This window comes from Microtus oregoni, unplaced genomic scaffold, assembly GCF_018167655.1.
Source record: "Microtus oregoni isolate MIOR12 unplaced genomic scaffold, Mior012 000023F_ref0000262, whole genome shotgun sequence".
Lineage (NCBI taxonomy): Eukaryota > Metazoa > Chordata > Mammalia > Rodentia > Cricetidae > Microtus > Microtus oregoni.
In genome coordinates this window covers 31,709,948-31,727,528 of record NW_024543082.1, presented here as the reverse complement: position 1 = coordinate 31,727,528, position 17,581 = coordinate 31,709,948, and the positions used below count along the sequence as shown (strand labels likewise).

The window sequence follows — 17,581 nt, the reverse complement described above, 5'->3', positions numbered from 1 at the left end:
TTCTGCACAAAGCTGCTCACCTAGCACCATTCCCAAACGTCTAGATTTAAAGAGTAAAGCATGAGTTTCAATTTCCGGGCTTCGTTTCTAACCCTCCTTCAAACCATTTTTGAAATAATACCTCGGACATAACTCCCCACCCTAGGAGAGAACCAATGTCCTGATATCTGACTTCAAGGGCTCAAGGTATACTTCCAAGACTAGGGTTTCCTTTATTCGAGTATTTAAGTTGCTAAACTGGTAACAAAGACAACTGCACTTGACTATGAAGTTTAGCATGGCCTTAATCCTAATTTCTTTCCGATAATAGAAAAAGTTGGGCAGACTGAAGCTCATACTTCTGAATCAGTTTATGACAGATACAAAGGAATCCTTCCAACCATGTGTGTATGGCTCTCTTAACAGCTGACAAGATCTGTGGAGTTAGGGAAAGATTCTTTTGGGAAAGTGCAATTTTGATGAGCTAAATATTGTGAAAAGGTTTATCAGCACCTGAGCGAGGCAGAAAGTCCACTGAAGAGGCAGATCCTTTCACAGAGCTGTCTGCCAAGCAGGTAAGTCAAGTCTTTTTGTAAAAGTAAAAGTTCAAGTTATGTGGCACTTTGGGGTGTCTGTTATCGGCTAGGGATTGGGTCTCATAACTACTCTTGCAGTCATGACAAGTCAAATAAATCTAAAGGGACAACACAGCCTGATGGGAATATGACGACAGAGTGACACAGACTGTAGAACAGGCAGGCAGGCAGGCAGGCAGGCAGGCAGGCAGGCATCTAGAGAACTTGGCAAGACCCAGAAAACGATAGCCTTTTGGTCACGTATTGTTATCAAGCCGGCTTGGCCTGAATGTTTGCCCACATCACCAACCATTTTCTGGCCTCCACAGACACTACATGTACGTGGTACATCTCATTACTGTGGAAGCATTTGAAAATGTTCATCTGGCCAGCATCTCTTAATTCAAGTATTTAAATCAAATCTGACAAGATACCCAACCTAAAATGCTATGTTCCTAGTATTACTGGTGGCTGTGTGAACACTGAATCCAGTGAGCACCCTACAGTTAGCCGTAAACTGTGTGCACTTCCTCCCACCCTTCCAGAAACATCCCGAAAACTGCCATCCCTCTAGATAATGAGATATCTCTATATAAAGTGCCCGTCCTGTGATTAGGTTCCACTTCCTGTTCTGCGGAAAGGCGGCAATGGTGCGGTGGTATCTTCTGCTGCAGGACAAGAGGTGGCCTGAAACAACTGAGCTCATTCAGCAGTGCAGTGGTCATCCAGTGACCAACCTGGCTTTTCTAAGTTAGCTCATTATTACAGGGCTGTGCCTCCTTTGAAAACTGGTATCATCAAGATGAAAAGTTGGTGGCTATTCTTCAGAAACTTCTCAGCATTACAAACTACGGGTCTGGAGGATCAAGTGTCAGAGATAAAGGACTGACACTCATGAAAAGCACAAGTCACTTTGGGTCCCTTGCTCACTAGTAGCACTGCAGGCCATTGCTCTGTCTGCAGGGGTGGGACCCACTGACAGAGGTCAGGGTTCTGCAGGGGTGGGACCCACTGACAGAGGTCAGGGTTCTGCAGGGGTGGGACCCACTGACAGAGGTCAGGGTTCTGTAGGGGTGGACCCACTGACAGAGGCCAGGGAAGCGCCCTGAGTGCTGAAAGACCTTTAGCTTGCTCCTAGTGTAGCAGTCACATTTCCCGTGACTTTAGTTTGTGAACATGTTTAATCTCAGTCTACTGTGACCAAGGCCTGAGGTGCATCCTACGAACTGTTTGTTGTTGTTGTTTTTAATATGTGAGAGAAAATTTAAAGATATGCCCATTGGAACTTCAACCACATAACAAGCCCAGATGACGACTGTAGGAGTACTGCAGATGAAGCATAACACAAAATCCAATTTTATACTTAGAAATTATACTTAGAATTACACGATTTATACTTAGAAATTAAAAATACTTTCAACTTTTCCAACATTGATGAAAACAGAAGTCCAAACTACTAGGGGATGGAGGTGGGGCAGTCTGCAACTGATCCTGCTAAAATCAAGATGGTTAATGTTGCCACTTCTGGGCCAATTCAGACGCTTTGATAAACTTGATCCCAGACCTGGGGAAAGACAAAGGCACATAGATGTCTGTGTTCCAGGCTGGTCAACACCACACATTCTCTTGAAACAACCGTGTCTCAGAAAATAAAGGCCTGGAGAAAAGGCTGAGAACTCAGGAGTCACTAGAAATGATTCCCAGAACACACGGGGTCGCTCACAACCCTCTGTAACTCTAGTCCCCGGGGATCTGATACCCACTCTTTTCTGGTCTCTGTGGGCAGGGCAAAACACATACATATAAAAAAATGAAAATTTAAAATATAAAAAGTAAAGGCCTTAATAATACACTTGTCTTTAACACACGCAGTGTAGCAAGCACACATTAGAATTCAGTGGAGTCTATCAAGTCTTGCCACACTATTTACACACGGACGACAGGAATCAAGATGCTGGGACTCTAACCAAAAAATTCACAAGAAGACACCGATTAAGGAGGTAATTTTCCTAGCAATGTGGTAGTATACTAGACACAAGCTTTGCAGATAATACAGAAATTGTTTAAAGCGAACAAAAAAACCCCCAACTCTTTAATTTCGAAAATTCCCAGGTATCCTCAGGGACACTTAAAAATAATTCTAGAATGTTAAAATGTAAGAAAAGACAACACAGCCTCCCAGGAATGACAACAGAAACTACATGGAGGACTCACATTCACTAACCTAATTAGAGCGCACACCATCTCAACCCCTGCATTAACAAATTTGGGTTGGACCACGTGTTACAAAGCACTGGGAGGCCAGATTTAACTGGATCCCGTGCCGACTGGTGTCTTCTGCTTCTTTACTACTTCCTGCTCTCCACAGCCAAAGGTGAGGGTCAGCAGAAGGCAGGCTTTGCAAGGCTCCTGCACACTAAAGGGACTATGAGGAAAAACTCAAGGTTTTGGTTACAACTGTAAGGTATCTGAAACACATTGGCTTAATGCTGATAAAAGAATGGAGCTGGTTACTTCAACCATTAAAGGAGAAGGCCATTTTGAGCCTGTGAACGTTGCTAGCATAATCAATACAATGGACTGAAGAGGAAAACAAAAACAATCACGTTTCTTTAATGTTTTGCATTCTATTGATCACAAACCTCATAAGTCTTTTTTTCAGTTGACACAATCAACTTCAACTTGTAGAAGAGACTAAGACCCAATTCAATTTTTTTTCCATACAGTACAGTGATTTAGGGGAAACTACCACAGAAACTGGGAGCGCAGTGTGAGCCCATCACTACCCTAAGAAGGCATCAAGGAGGGCAAAGGTTTAGCGACACACCTTACTGTCTGGGCAGCGCACTCTTCTGGTGGTACAGCTGGACCTGTTTATAACCTTTCTGCACTGCTCTCCCGGGGCATGAAGTGCTTTTTAAAAACATGTTGTATTCAAACCCAACTTCCCCTTAGGTGCAGCCTCATTTCATTACACAGAAGAAGCCTTTGTGTTGGTATCCCTTAGAGATAGCCACAACTGTCGTACCATAGTTCCCAGGGTCACACTAACCTCAGGCATTATTTGATCAGAAGTTTTCCATTTTAAAAAATAAAAACAATGACCACCCTAGGATTACCTGATAATGGGACACATTTTCTTTATTCATAAATTACCGTACATTGTCAGGACACCTTTTTAAAATAGATATTGAGGGGAATCCTTTTAAATCTTTCTTTCTTAATATGCTTGGAAATATTAAAATTTCAAAAGAAGTAAAAATCAAACCTAAATACTTTAAAAAATCATAAATGAATAAAAGCATAGACTTTGGACATACAAAACTCGAGTGGGGAGAAGTCTACTTTTACATATACACCACTAATACTTCAAGTGCAACAGAAGCTGGAGCACTTGTCTCTGGACCAGTTCACATTCACCTTGTAACGCTCCCAAAAAGACCAACTGATCCTCAACATTAAAGTACATCTGTGCATTAAATCCCTGCGCATTTAAACACCTAGTGCTCAATGTAAACATTTTAACTATTATTTATTAATCATCCTTAATCCTTAATGGTACTTAGGAGTGTGTCACATATTCAAATTTCATGTTAGAAATAGCACCATAACCAAAAAGAAAAAAATGAAAAACAAAACCCCACAAAAATACTTCCTCCCAACCCCTCATCTTGACTTCACAAGTTGAGAGTCACTGTCAACAATCCCACCCAAGGTCACCAGAGTCACTTCTGTTCTCTGATGAACCCGAAATACTGCTTCTACACAATTGGACCAAAAAGAAAGGGGGAGTGGGAGTTTTAGAAAGGACTGTAGACTAATCAACTATCATTTAAAACTTAGTCTAAGCCTGAGAACCGTTCTGCACATGAAACCCAAACTCACTTATGAGTGCACTTCATATTCATTTATGGATTTTTGGTGCCTTTTTGCAGATAATGGTAAACATGCAGCTAAAATTCTGAGGGATGTAACAGGAATCAAACGTATTTCTGGTCGATGGCCAAAGACAACAGGACCTTCCATCTACTCTATGGTAAGCATCTAACCTCCCATGTGTGGTGGGCAGAGATCACTACCCTGAGAAACAGCACCTACCAACCACCGCTGGAAACTCCCAAAGCCAACCCCATCTCTTGCATGAGAACAGAGGAGTGCTGCCTGCCAAAAGGAATTGTGACACCAAAGAACATCAGATGTTCTTCCTGATCTGCCACCCCAGGAAAAGAGGAGGGAAAGGGGGCAGTTTATATATGAAAGCAAACACAACTATGGTCAAAAATCACTCGAAGGTGTGTAAACCACATATCCCTATCACTCACGGAAACTCAAGGGAAACCTACCTGGAAGAGCTATCTACAGTAGACCAAAAATAAGCAACTCAACAAAGAAATGAACCTGGCTCAAAAATAAATGTACTCTAGTATTGAGGGTGATGTGATGTTCACTTCAAATGATTTCAAAATCACTGTGCCTCAAACATGACTTTCTTACACTAGAGGTCCCAGCAAAGGATGCTGATGATGCACATGACAGCAGTAAGTTCAAGGATGGAGAAGGACATAGCTAGGATTCACAATTGTACTCTGAACTCTACAGTTCTGACAGAGGAAAATCTACACAGAACTGAAATACCATTAGCCCTGCCCTCTTATTAAAGAACACTTTCCCTAAATCTAAGGCACACAAACTTCTCTACTTTAGAGTAAGATTATGGAAAAGCAAGAATTTGGTAAATCCTAATGGAAAGTAAATCTTGAACAAAAACAAAACAAAACAAAACAAAAAAAACCAAGGAACAATTTGTCAGTGAACTATCTAAAAGAAAATATTCTAACTATTCTCTCAACCTAGACCTTTAAATTATGCACTCCAAACATGTAAAATCATTTACCAGCACTTTATAAATTCAAGTTTATAAACATTAAAGTCATCAGGTTTTCCTTAAAAAGATAAGAGTAAGACCCAACAAGCATTTGGGAAAAAGTGGAAGCCATGTTAATAAAGATGACCAGATGCGGGTAAATGTATCTTACTCAAGTCTCCAGGGAAAATGATTAAAAAAAAATAGTAAAAAAAAAAAAAAAGTGGTAGGTGCCTTGCCTACTAATCATGGTTACACTCGCCATGATTATAATGTCAGTATGCACATAATATTTATCAAGATTCTGTAAACATAGGTCACGAGGATTTTTCTCCTACTTTAACTACATGGCAGGGGTTTAGAAACTACCACTTCTGGACAAATTCAGAAAATAACTGCGTGACACTGCTGTTACAAAGTAATGCTCAGTGGTTTGGGTAACCAAGTCGTCTAGTGTTTAACGTGTCTCGAACTCTTGCTGTCTGTATTCAATACTGTCAAAGTAGATCTGCCCCCAAAATGAAGCATATTTTGGCACCTGTGCTGAATGCTGCTTCAAAAACCAGCAAGTGCAAATAAAAATAACAGTCATGATTTAGTCACATTCACAAACTTCTCATAGAAAAATATAAATATATTCCCTGAATTGTAAGCCAGCTTTCACAATACATTCCAGTCGCTGTGAGCACGCTGGCTCTCAAGGTCACAAGGTGCAGTCACTGAGCTCCAATGCGTTTTCTATGCTTCTGTCATCTTCCCCATCATGGTATCTCACCGTTCTCCTACCCTGATTTCTTGTTTTTATTTTTGAGCGCCGAACAACTCTTTTAGCTTTTGCATAGTCCAAATCTTCCCAGTCGTTGTCATCCACACTCAACCGGGGACATTTACTCTGTCTTTGATGTCGTGCAGTCTTAGACGGGTTAGAGGGATGGGTTTTACCTTTTCTAACCACCTTTGCTTTTCCTTTCCTTTTCTCCTTCCTCGGGGCTTTTGTGTTATCAGTACACTCAGCATCAGATTCAGTCACTGACCCCAAATCTGAAGACTTAGGGCTGGTGTCAGGTACACACGCTGAAGTCTCCGTCTGTCCAGGTGTGTCCACACTGTCTAGCTCAGGACGCAGTCTCCTCTTCCCTCGAACCTCTGCCGAAGCCTGCAGACTGTGAGTCAGTTGTGCTGTCCTATCGAAAGGGGCTTTTCCATATGTCCTGAGCCTTCTGCCATTCCACCTCCGTAACCCATAATTCAGGTCTTCTTCAAAGTTATTCTCTGTGATAGCTTTTTGGGCCAAAACTGATTCAGAAGACAAGCTAATCTCACTATCTGGGGTGTGGCTTTGGGGGTCTTCCTGAGAAGGTCTAGCAGAGGAGCTCCGAGTTTTAGGCGGCATTCTGATGTCCACAGTGTCCGTATGCCTCTTCTGTATGCTTTCAGTATGCTCAACACTGGAAGCCCCTTCAGAATCCAACTCTGCATTTACAGACTCACTGGCATTTTTTGTACTACCTTGGGATTCAGACTCGGGGAGGTTGCTACCGCAGGCACGTTGTGCCTCTGGCACTTCACAGTGTGCGTGTGTCTCACCACCACTCGGTATCTTCTTTGCTGGGGTACAGGCCAATCGGATGGGCTTTTTCCTTCTCCTTCTGCCTCGAGTACACACCCTTTCTAAGGTGACATTTTCTGCATCACTTGTGAGCTTGGTTTTATCAGCAGCCACACTAGCACTTCGAGTAATCCTGGGTGACTTCTTCATAACCTGGAGATTGCTTTCCGAGTCACTGGAACAGACCCTTTTCTGGGAAATTTTTCTGCTTTGTCCATTCTCTTGAGACAGAGAATCTAAAAATGAAAAAGTATTTTTTTAATCTTTGATATGAGTAACTATTTCTAAAGTAATCAAACGCTTAACATAAGACAATTTAAGTGCTGAATTCTTACTAACAGTCAGGTTACGTGAGATGGTCCCAACTCCTGACACTGCCTGAGTGCAGCAGAGCCCAACTGAGGACAACGTGAAGAGGTTCAACAAGACCGTTCCACCAGCTGCCATCATTACTAACACTGAACCAATCCCATCATTTCTCTTTCTCAAGCAGTCACTACCACGTTCCTGTCTCTAATACAATGCCAATATTCAAAGTAAAATCTTTAACAGAATAGTTAAAGCCAAGACTAAACGTTCAGTGACTAACAGTGATTGTGCACAGTGTGGTGACAACAGAAAGGTGAACAAAGAACCAGCATACAATCAGAAAAAACAGCTAATAAAAAGAAATCTAGAAGAGGGCAAACAGTCTTTTACCCAATAGAAAGAGGAGGAAGGGGTAAATTAGTGAAAGGGCGAGTGTCTAGAATTACCATTCATATCGCTGTGCAATTTATCTTTCGCTGTGCCAACATCAGAATCCACTTCAGTCTCAGACCCAGGACCCGAGAGACCCTGCAGCACAGAAACAGCTTCACTCTTCAAGGCCTCAGGGACTGGGTCTCCTTCCGCTGTGCGAAGTCTCTTGCTCTTCCGTCCTTGTTCTTCACAATCTTCTGAATCGCTCAAGACAGTCGCCTTCTTAAACAAATGTGCATTCTTGCATAATTTACTGCTTCCTGGTTCAGAGTCAACTTCCTCAGAGATGTTCTCTGTCCCAAGTTTCTGCCCAGATGTTGAAGGGGTAGCAGTGCTGCTGAGCCCATCATCTGATTCGGGACATCTGGAGTCTTCCTCAGAAGACTCTATTGGAAGGAACTTTGTTTTGCCTGTTGCTGGAGTGTGGGATGTGCAGCCGTTCGCGTGCCAGTTCTTCCGGGCCACTCTCAAGTCACTGTCTGAGTCACTGACACTGTCTTGGGAGGAGTGAGGACCAGACAGCAGCTGCGCTCCTCGGCTCTGGTCTTTTTCTTCCGTCTCTGACTTAAGGTCGTCACAATTGTGTAGTAACTTTCTCCTAGCTGCAGCCGAGGCGTTGCGATGTGGCAGCTTACGGCCAGAGCAGAGGCTCTCAGAGCTCGAGTCTTCTTCCGCATCACTCATTAACTTTATCTTGTTGGCAGCAACAGCAGCACACTTCCGGAGGACTTTCCGGGTGTTTCCAGCCTTGCCCTTCAGATCTTCATCTGTCTCCACGGAGTTGTTATCAGAATCACTTAGGTAGGCTCTCTTCCGAGTGGCTTTTCTGCCACATCCATTTTCTAAAGAAACAGAACCTGAAAATAAAGTGATGGGGTTAGGGAACTGTTTCCTTACTCTGGACAGTCATACTACACAGACACATAGTGACGGGGTTAGGGAACTGTTTCCTTACTCTGGACAGTCATACTACACAGACACATAATGACGGGGTTAGGGAACTGTTTCCTTATTCTGGACAGTCATACTACACAGACACATAGTGACGGGGTTAGGGAACGGTTTCCTTACTCTGGACAGTCATAGTACACAGACACACAGGCCACACTGGCGCTTGCTTCCTAAGGTGACACTAGACACACTAGGTTTTCAAATGTTTCTACAAGGATTGACTGAAACATGTTGATGTTACTTTCCTTTCCAAATTAAAAGAATTGAGACATTTCATCACATCTAGATGAGTTCAATTACACCAATCAACACTGATTAGTCACTGACCAGCTTTTCTCTGAGCGGCTCGTGTTCTCGTCACCCTGAGATTGCTGCTTCTCAAGAAGCCACTGCGCAGGGAGCTCTCTGCAGCTCTGGGGCTCTCTTTGCTTTCCTCAGAACTAGGCGAAGATGAAGAGGTAGCTATGAAATCTTCCATTTCACTTTCTAAAACAAAACAAAAATAATAAGGTCTCCACAACAAGCATTTGTCTCATAACTCAAATATTTCACGATGTAACTTATACTAAACCCAGACTCTTGAGTTGCACAGATGGCTCAACAGATAAGAGCACTTGCTGCTCCTGCAGAGGACACAAGCTCAGCCCCAACACCCATATGACAGTTAGTCACAAGTGCCTCTAGCTCTAGTTCCAGGAATTGGATGCCCTCTTCTGGACTTAGTGGGTACCAGGCACATGATAAATAGAGAAAATAAGCTGAAATTTAAAACAAAAAAATTAAAGATTCTAAAAATGCTTTGAATGTAGAAAGTGACTTAAAAGAGGTACTTAAAAACAAGTCCACTTCAGTGTTCCACATTAAGTTATGCCTGTATTTTCAAGGCTGACCACCACACACTGGGCAAAATTTAGAAAACAATTTAAAACCAAACTTTCCAGTTACAGAGAAACCCTGTCTCGAAAAACAGAAATAAAAAGAGCAAATTTCCATTTCAAACTTAATTAGCCCCACTAATTATTATGCCTTCTGTGACATCAAGACATTTCTATGCTAGAAGATACAATCATTCTGGACCCTTTGACCTCAAAAGGAGGAGTTTCAGATCTCCAGCAGCTCCTGACAAGACAGTTCTAACACATGAACCTCACAGTCACACAGGAGCACGAGGCAGTGTGCAAGCTTGTTTTGTGTCAACCTGACACAATTATCATTCGGGAAGAGCAGCTTTCAACTGAAAAACTGCTCCCACCAGATTGACCTGTGTGTAAGACTGTATGGAATTTTCTTAATTGATGATTGATGTGGGAGGCCAGATGGCTGTGGGTGGTACAACCCCTGGGCTCATGGTCCTAAGAGCTACAATAAAACAGGCTAACATGCCTGTTTTGAAGATATGAAGAGTCACTGAGAGCAGCTGAAGCTTGGCACTATGAGAGGCCAGAGGTAAAGGTGCACCTCAATCGTAGCTAAGCCCCGGGATTGAAAAAGCCATGGAGAGAAGTTGAAGCTTGGTACCATGTGGCAGTGACAGAGTCCCTAAAGAGTGCTCGGGGAGGCTACGGCTGCAGTGTAGATCGCAGCATTTTAAAGATGCCAGGGGAAGATCACCAAAAGCAGCAGAAGCTGTGAAACGGAGCTGATCTGACCTAGGAAGGTGAGCTGTGCATGCTGCAGACAATGAGTGCCTCCCAGGCATACAGCACCAAACTTTGGCAATTTTGGGTTTGCTTTGGTCTGAATATGAAGGTATGTAACTTATTTTTGATTTTAAAGGATCCCACAGTTAAGAGAGTTTAGAATTCTAGAAGGACTTTGAACTTTGAATGAGACTTTGGATGTTTTTAAAAAAAGACTGAACTTCAGAATTTTAAAAAACTGTTGGGACTTTCAAAAAGTTGGGTTGTTTTATACTGTGACATTAATTTAACCTGCCATCTTAGGGACAAATGAGAAAAAAAGATCTAGTTGAACGGTGATGTGTTTGTGTGTCAAGTTGACATAGAGTCAGCTGTGCTGGCTAAACACACACTAGAATCATTTGGGAAGAAGGAACCTCACCTGAGAAAACACCTCCATCAAACTGGCTGCATTACCACAGCAAAAGAAATCCCAAGACAGATAGGGTATCCCAGTTTCCTGTTCTTACATACTTGGAGACTTCATTCTGTAACCGTGTCTATATTCTGGTGTTCTGAAGGAAGGTGGCCCCCATAGGGAATGGAACTATTAGGAGCTGTGGCCTTGTTGGTATAGGTGTGGGTGTGGCCTTGCTGGAGGACATATGTCCTGCAGGCTTTGGGGTCAAGTCACTTCCCATTGCCTGTTAGTCAAATACAAGAACTCTCAGCTCCTTCTCTGCACCATGTCTGTCTCACACTGCCTTGCTTCACTGTCATGACAATGGACTAAACCTCTGATGGTAAGCTGCCACCACAATTAAATGTTTTCCTTTAGAAGAGTTGCCATGGTCACGGGGTCTAACTAGGACAGTAACTAAGACAATTTCATACTGGTGTCATGGCTGTACACTGTGCTGTTTCTAATCCACAGAAATAAGCAGCACTCCTCACCCGACAGCTCAGAGCCATTCCTTAGTATTTCAGATCTATGTCTTCTCGTTCTCCCTGGTGGCCCCGCTGAGTCTGAAGAGTCCCCAGAGGTGAAGCCTGAAGAGGCACCAGTGCTTGTCTTGCAGGCTGAGGACACAGGTGCCCTACTTGAGGTAGACTGGGAGGAAGGACACATCAACTGTGGAATTACTTTTGTCTGAGATTTCATCTGCTTCTGTTTGATATTTCTGGTAAAAAGTATGGACAAGAGAAACAATTATTAATAAAACATAAATCACCAGAGAATACCCAAATAAAAGTATATTGCTTTTCAGCCTGCAAATATTCACATAAATAAAACATTCACTATTAATGTTTATTAAAGATGGATTAATAAGTATTTCTTTACTCTAAATTTTACAGGTTTATTCAACTTTGAATAATGATCAGATGATCCAATTAAACAGACTATTTACACCTAAGTATGCATTCTGTTAAGTTACAAATCTGGGTATTAGTCACATAGAAATTTTGGTAGTCCAAAGAAAGAGGGGAAAAAAGCAGGGAAAAATATTTAAAGAAACAGTGAATAAAAACTTTTCAAATTTGACAAATTACACTTCATACCCACAGAACTGGATAAACACCCAAGTAATACAAAGCTACTCCTGTGGTGGGTTGAAGAAAGGAAGAAACCTTGGAAGCAGCAAAAGGAAAATAATGTATGCAACAAGGGAAGAAGCTCAGCAGGATACCAGCAGCTAATACGGTAGGCGAACTGACAAGAATTCACTATGCATCCAAATTATTTTTCTGGGCTAGAGAGAGGGATCAGCAGCCACTCTCTCTTCCAGAAGACCCAGATTCAATTCTCAGCACCAACACATGGTAGCTCACAAGCCTCCGTAACCCCCGTCTCAGGACACACATGTGATATACACACCTACATGCAGACAAATAGCCATATACATAAAATAAAAATAAATAAAATTTCCAAACCAATTCTTGTTGGTTTTTCTTGTTTTTCAAGACAGGGTTTCTTCATGTAGCTTTGGAGCCAGTCCTGGCACTCACTCTGTAGACCAGGCTGCCTCAAACTGTTTTACTTCCCCAAAACGTATTTTTAAAATTTACCTTCAAAATGAAGGTAGAATTAAAACACCAGCAAGAATGCAAAGATAGCGACCACTGCAGGTCCACCTGCCTGCTTTACAAAGATAGCGACCACTGCAGGTTCACCTGCCTGCTTTACAAAGCATTCTAAAGAAATCTTCAGGCTGGAGAGAGGGAAAAGACGACACCAGGATAACGCAAACCTACACTCTTATAACTGGACACTGAACTATGAGAGCCAAGTATTAAAAGGTTTCTTGATGTAAAGTTAAAGAAGCCTAAATACTAGATGAGCGTGTAGATCAGTACTCAAAGAGATGACTTTTAGCACAGTAAAACATCTTAAATTAAAAACCAATCACGTGCAATGCCATCCCACTCACCTTATACTTCTGTCAGCCCGAAAGGCACCATTACAACCTCGCCGTTGCTTAAATCTTTGGCTTCGCCGAAGTTTCTCCTTAAATTTTTGACCAATTTTAAAATCAAAGGAGATTTTCTTCATTTTTTCTTCAAACAAAGCAGACAATCTCAAGGTCATACTATAAATCTATACAGACACAAAAACAAAACCAGAATTACAAAGTAACTCTGTCCCAGGTCACTGTAGGTGGAGGAACATCTTCTTTCCTTCCCACCTACCACACATCACCAGCATTTGCGGGATATGGAGACATCTACATACACTGAAAGCTGACTTCAGAGTAGTGGTAAAGAGACAACTCTACACTCCACAACCCAAGACAACTCAGTGGATATCCTCAGGACTTTAACATTGGTCCCAACCAGTTACAAAGTGCACATTTCTCCTTAACAAATTTCGAAGTTACTTTTTTTTTTTTTTTTTTTTTTTGATTTTTCGAGACAGGGTTTCTCCGTAGCTTTTGGTTCCTGTCCTGGAACTAGCTCTTGTAGACCAGGCTGGCCTCGAACTCACAGAGATCCACCTGCCTCTGCCTCCCGAGTGCTGGGATTAAAGCCGTGCGCCACCACCGCCCGGCTTCGAAGTTACTTCTAATACTGCTATTTGGTGTGTGTTTGGATCAAAGAAACAAAAGCATTTTTACAGCAATCATTTTGAAATTTGACTGGAATACCACCTAAATCTATATATGATACAGAACGTCTTTCATCCCACACAAAAGACATCCAGTCACTTACAATGTAGGCATATTCCTGGTCCTCCTCCATCACTCTTGTGTGTGTCACTACCCGGCTTATGCAGCATGGAGACAGAACCAGGTTCTAACACACACTGTGTGTAGGTTAAGCACTCTACAACTGGGTTAAATCCCAAGCCCAACAAATTCAATAATTATCAAATCATTAAAATAACATCAAACTGGTCTAAGCTACGTGAATTATGGAGGAAGCCTGCACACACCCACATTAAATACAGAAATGAGTGCCCAGGTCTAATACTCAAAAGTTTACTATCAGGCTGAGAAATGGCTCAGCCAATAAAGTATGTCCTTTGAAAGCATAAGGATCTGAGTTCAAGCCCCATAATCCACATTTAAAAGGAAGGAGGGAAGGAGGGAGGGAGGGAGGGAGGGAGGGAGGGAGGGAGGGAGCAGATATAGAAGAACAGTCTTGTGATCCCAGGGAGATAGGCATGAATCCTTGAGGCTAGTTAGATAGCAAGTTACAAGCCAGTCAAAAACTCTTGTCTCGAAATTTTTCTTATCCTATTTTACATTTTTTAAATTTATGTCTGGACAGAAAAAAATCAGAAGACAACCTGTAGGAGTTAATTCACTCCTTCCATAATGTGGGCTCTGAAAATCAAATTCAGGCTGCTGGAGTTGACAGCCAACAGCACCCCCTCCTGGTGAGCCACTCCTCAAGCGCTGTCTCAAAAATGGTTTTTGTTTTCTGTTTGTTTTTAAAGTGAGCAGCTCTTGGGTCTTACTTAGCAATGATCCAATTATACTAAGAGACACTTCCACAAATAAGCTACACTTAAATCTGAAATCCACACCCTTCTGAATAGCAGGATATAGCTTCATGCCATTCTGCGACAACCGATTTGGGAAATGAATTATCTTTATGGCCACAGTATCCAAACTGTATACATTATCCAGCTCACGGCAATTAAAATTATATTCATGTAGCTTCTATTATATCACTATAAATGTGCTACTAACTGATAGATACAAGTTATCTCTTACCGTGTCTAATTCATAAACTAATAAACTCCACCACTATCCTAACCAGCAATCTCTATCTATATTCACATGTAACTTCATACTCACGAGAGTACCTTTAAGATTAAAAACTGTTCTTATGAAAGCTTTGGCAACAACTTGTCCAACATGGCAGTCTTGTGTTTACCCAGTTATTGTACATACCCTAACTACTACTACAAGTAGAAAAGTACACATCATGAACACTTTGTTAAAATAAAGCAAGAAAAAAAATTACCTTTGATCTTTTGTTGGGTGTATAGGCCTTTGCATTGCTAAATATCAATCGGATATCTTTGCAGAATTCCACAGGGCTATCATAATTCCCAGCTTCTAGAGTTTCCCTTACCGTTCCAAAATCCATTGGAGTATCTATAATATCTCGGTAATCCTGTTTTAAAAATGACAATTCACAGATGAACTTCATGCCCTCAAAATGTAAGTACTTAAGGGGTAGGAGATGGCTCAGCAATTTAGTGTACTGGCTACTCTTTTCAGAGGACCTGAGCTCCCAGCACCCATACGGTGACACACAACCACCTGTAACTCCAGTCCTAGAGGATTCGACACCTCTCTGGCTTCCCTGGGCAGTACAAACAAGGCACACTAATATACAGATTCTACACCTCTCTGGCTTCCCTGGGCAGTACAAACAAGGCACACTAATATACATGCAAATAGAACATATAAAATACCCATACACACAAACTTTTTAAAAGGAAACATCTACACTAAAATATTCAAAATGATAGAAAGGGGAAAAGTGAAATATCTGAGGATTAGTACTTTAAGGTATATTCATAAGATAAAAAGAAAGGTACGGTGGTGTGGGACAATGGTCTGTATCCTGTCAATTATATTTTAAATAAATGTTGATTGGCCAGTAGCCAGGTAGGAAGTATAGGCGGGACAACCAGACAGGAAGTAGAGGTGGAACAATGAGAATTCTGGGAAGAGGGAGGAAGCTCTTTCCACATTCCTGACCCATCCACAGAGCAAGCAAGATGTGACTGCCTTGCCGAAAAAGGTACCAAGCCACGTGTAATGGGCTACTATAAGTTATAAGAGTTAATAAGAAGCCTGAGCTAATGGACCAATCAGTTAATAACTAATGTAGACCTCTGTGTGGTTTCTTTGGGACTTAACGATTGTGGTAACAGGGCAGGATAGAAAACTCAGTCAACAGTACAGTAGAAACTATCAAATATTAAAGATTTTACTTTATTTCTATTTGGCTGGTTTTTCAAGGCATGGTTTCTCTGTTTCCTGGCTGTCCAAGAACTCTCTCTGTAGACCAGGCTGGCCCTGAGCTCACAGAAATCCATCTGCCTTTGCCTCCTGAGTGCTGAGATTAAGGGTGTGCCACACCACTGCCCGGATTACTTTATTTTACTTTATGTTAGGATGTGAGTGCAGTGCTCAGATAGGCCACAAGAGCGGTTCAGACCCCTTCGGAAGGACAGGTTATTTATGAATTGCCTGACATGGTATGGGAAACTAAACTCTAGTCCTCTGCAAGCACTCTTACTGCTGACACATCTCTCCAGCACCACACATATCATTAAATGACAAATGCATACTGGCCATGAAACAAGGGTATTTTAATTTTCTGCTTTACAGTCCTCAGTAATCCCAAGCTTGAAGTAGCAGGTGGTGTTTTGGATTCGTGGTTCTGATCAATGTCCACCTGTCCTGTTCATTATCTCAGTCTTCTTTACTGTGTCAAATGAGTGAGTATGCCCGTATGTAGGAATATGCACCATGTGCATGTCTGCTGCCTGTGGAGGGCACTGGATCCCATGGGACTGGAGTTAGAGATGGCTGTGAGCTGCTATGTTAGTGTCAGAAACTTCTGTAAGAGCAGCCAAGACCTCTAACCTATGAGCCACCTCTCTAGCTCCAGTAAATTAATGTTGTGCCTATAGACAGCAAAGCCCACATACAGACCCCCCATTTTAGTATTCTGTGAAGCTATGTCTAAGTTCTTAAGTGAGTTACCATGTACAGAACTAACCTAGTGTAGAAAGAGAACATACCAACATGAATAAAGCCCGTCCTTTTACTCCTGAGTTTAATATAAATCTGCGGCCCCACTCTCTTCTCAACAACAAGGAAACTTACTGGGTATTCGACCAGGTCCACAGGCTGTCTGAAAGGCTCAGAGTCCTCGCACTGGAAGATCAAGATAAGCAAGGCTTTGCACTGCCTCCTCCAGTCGCTCTCAACACAGCTGGTGGCTCTGCTGCTCCTCTTTCTCCAGTTGTGGACCTGAGAACATATCTGTAGGTTATTTTAGCCTGGGTGAAAAATGTGGAGAGAGCATTTTCACAGTATGGTGTAAGATACTAGCTTAAAAAAATTAAGTGGGCTCTTCTACTTTCTGTATTGTATTAGAAGTTGTGGCTGTTTCCAACTTGTTATCTAGCTGGACAAAGCTGAGTGCTACAAACATCCAATCATCTTTCATAACGTTCTCAACATACTTTTCTAAAAGGAAAAAATTAAGACAAACAAACATACTTTAAGAAAATATTAATGAGATCCAGGCGGTGTTTGCATACCCCTTTAATCCCAGCACTCAGGAGGCAGACGCAGGAGGATCTCCGCGAGTTTGAGGCCAGCCTGGTCTACAAGAGCTAGTTCCAGGATAAACTCGAAAGCTACAGAGAAACCCTGTCTCAAAAAAAAAAAAAAAAAATCCCAATAAATAAATAAATAAGAGGATTAATGAGAAGAATTACAATAACATTAAATGTGAAAATGAGCACAGGGCATACAATCTAACAAGCGCTTCTACCAATTCTTTCTCACCCATGCACCTTGTTTGTCACACTCATTTGAAAATGAGGTAGAAAGAATAGCTCCTCGCCGGGCGATGGTGGTGCAAGCCTTTAATCCCAGCATTCGGGAGGCAAAAGCAGGTGGATCTCTGAGTTTGAGACCAGCCTGGTCTACAAGAGCTAGTTCCAGGACAGGCTCCAAAGCTACAAAGAAACCCTGTCTTGAAAAAC

General features: G+C 42.0%; 1 protein-coding gene across 1 annotated transcript in view; it reads right to left on the bottom strand.

Annotated features, from left to right (window-relative positions):
* Positions 1–1,909: 1,909 nt before the first annotated feature.
* The window catches only part of Brwd1 (bromodomain and WD repeat domain containing 1), an 81,268-nt gene continuing 65,596 nt past the window's right edge, over positions 1,910–17,581 (bottom strand). The window contains exons 35-41 of the mRNA XM_041672793.1: positions 16,692–16,838; positions 14,809–14,961; positions 12,768–12,934; positions 11,293–11,519; positions 9,047–9,205; positions 7,783–8,625; positions 1,910–7,263 (exon numbers count right to left, since the gene is read on the bottom strand). Of these exons, the coding sequence (XP_041528727.1) occupies positions 6,122–7,263; positions 7,783–8,625; positions 9,047–9,205; positions 11,293–11,519; positions 12,768–12,934; positions 14,809–14,961; positions 16,692–16,838 (2,838 nt within the window). The 3' untranslated portion in view covers positions 1,910–6,121. The remainder of the gene's footprint in view (positions 7,264–7,782; positions 8,626–9,046; positions 9,206–11,292; positions 11,520–12,767; positions 12,935–14,808; positions 14,962–16,691; positions 16,839–17,581) is intronic.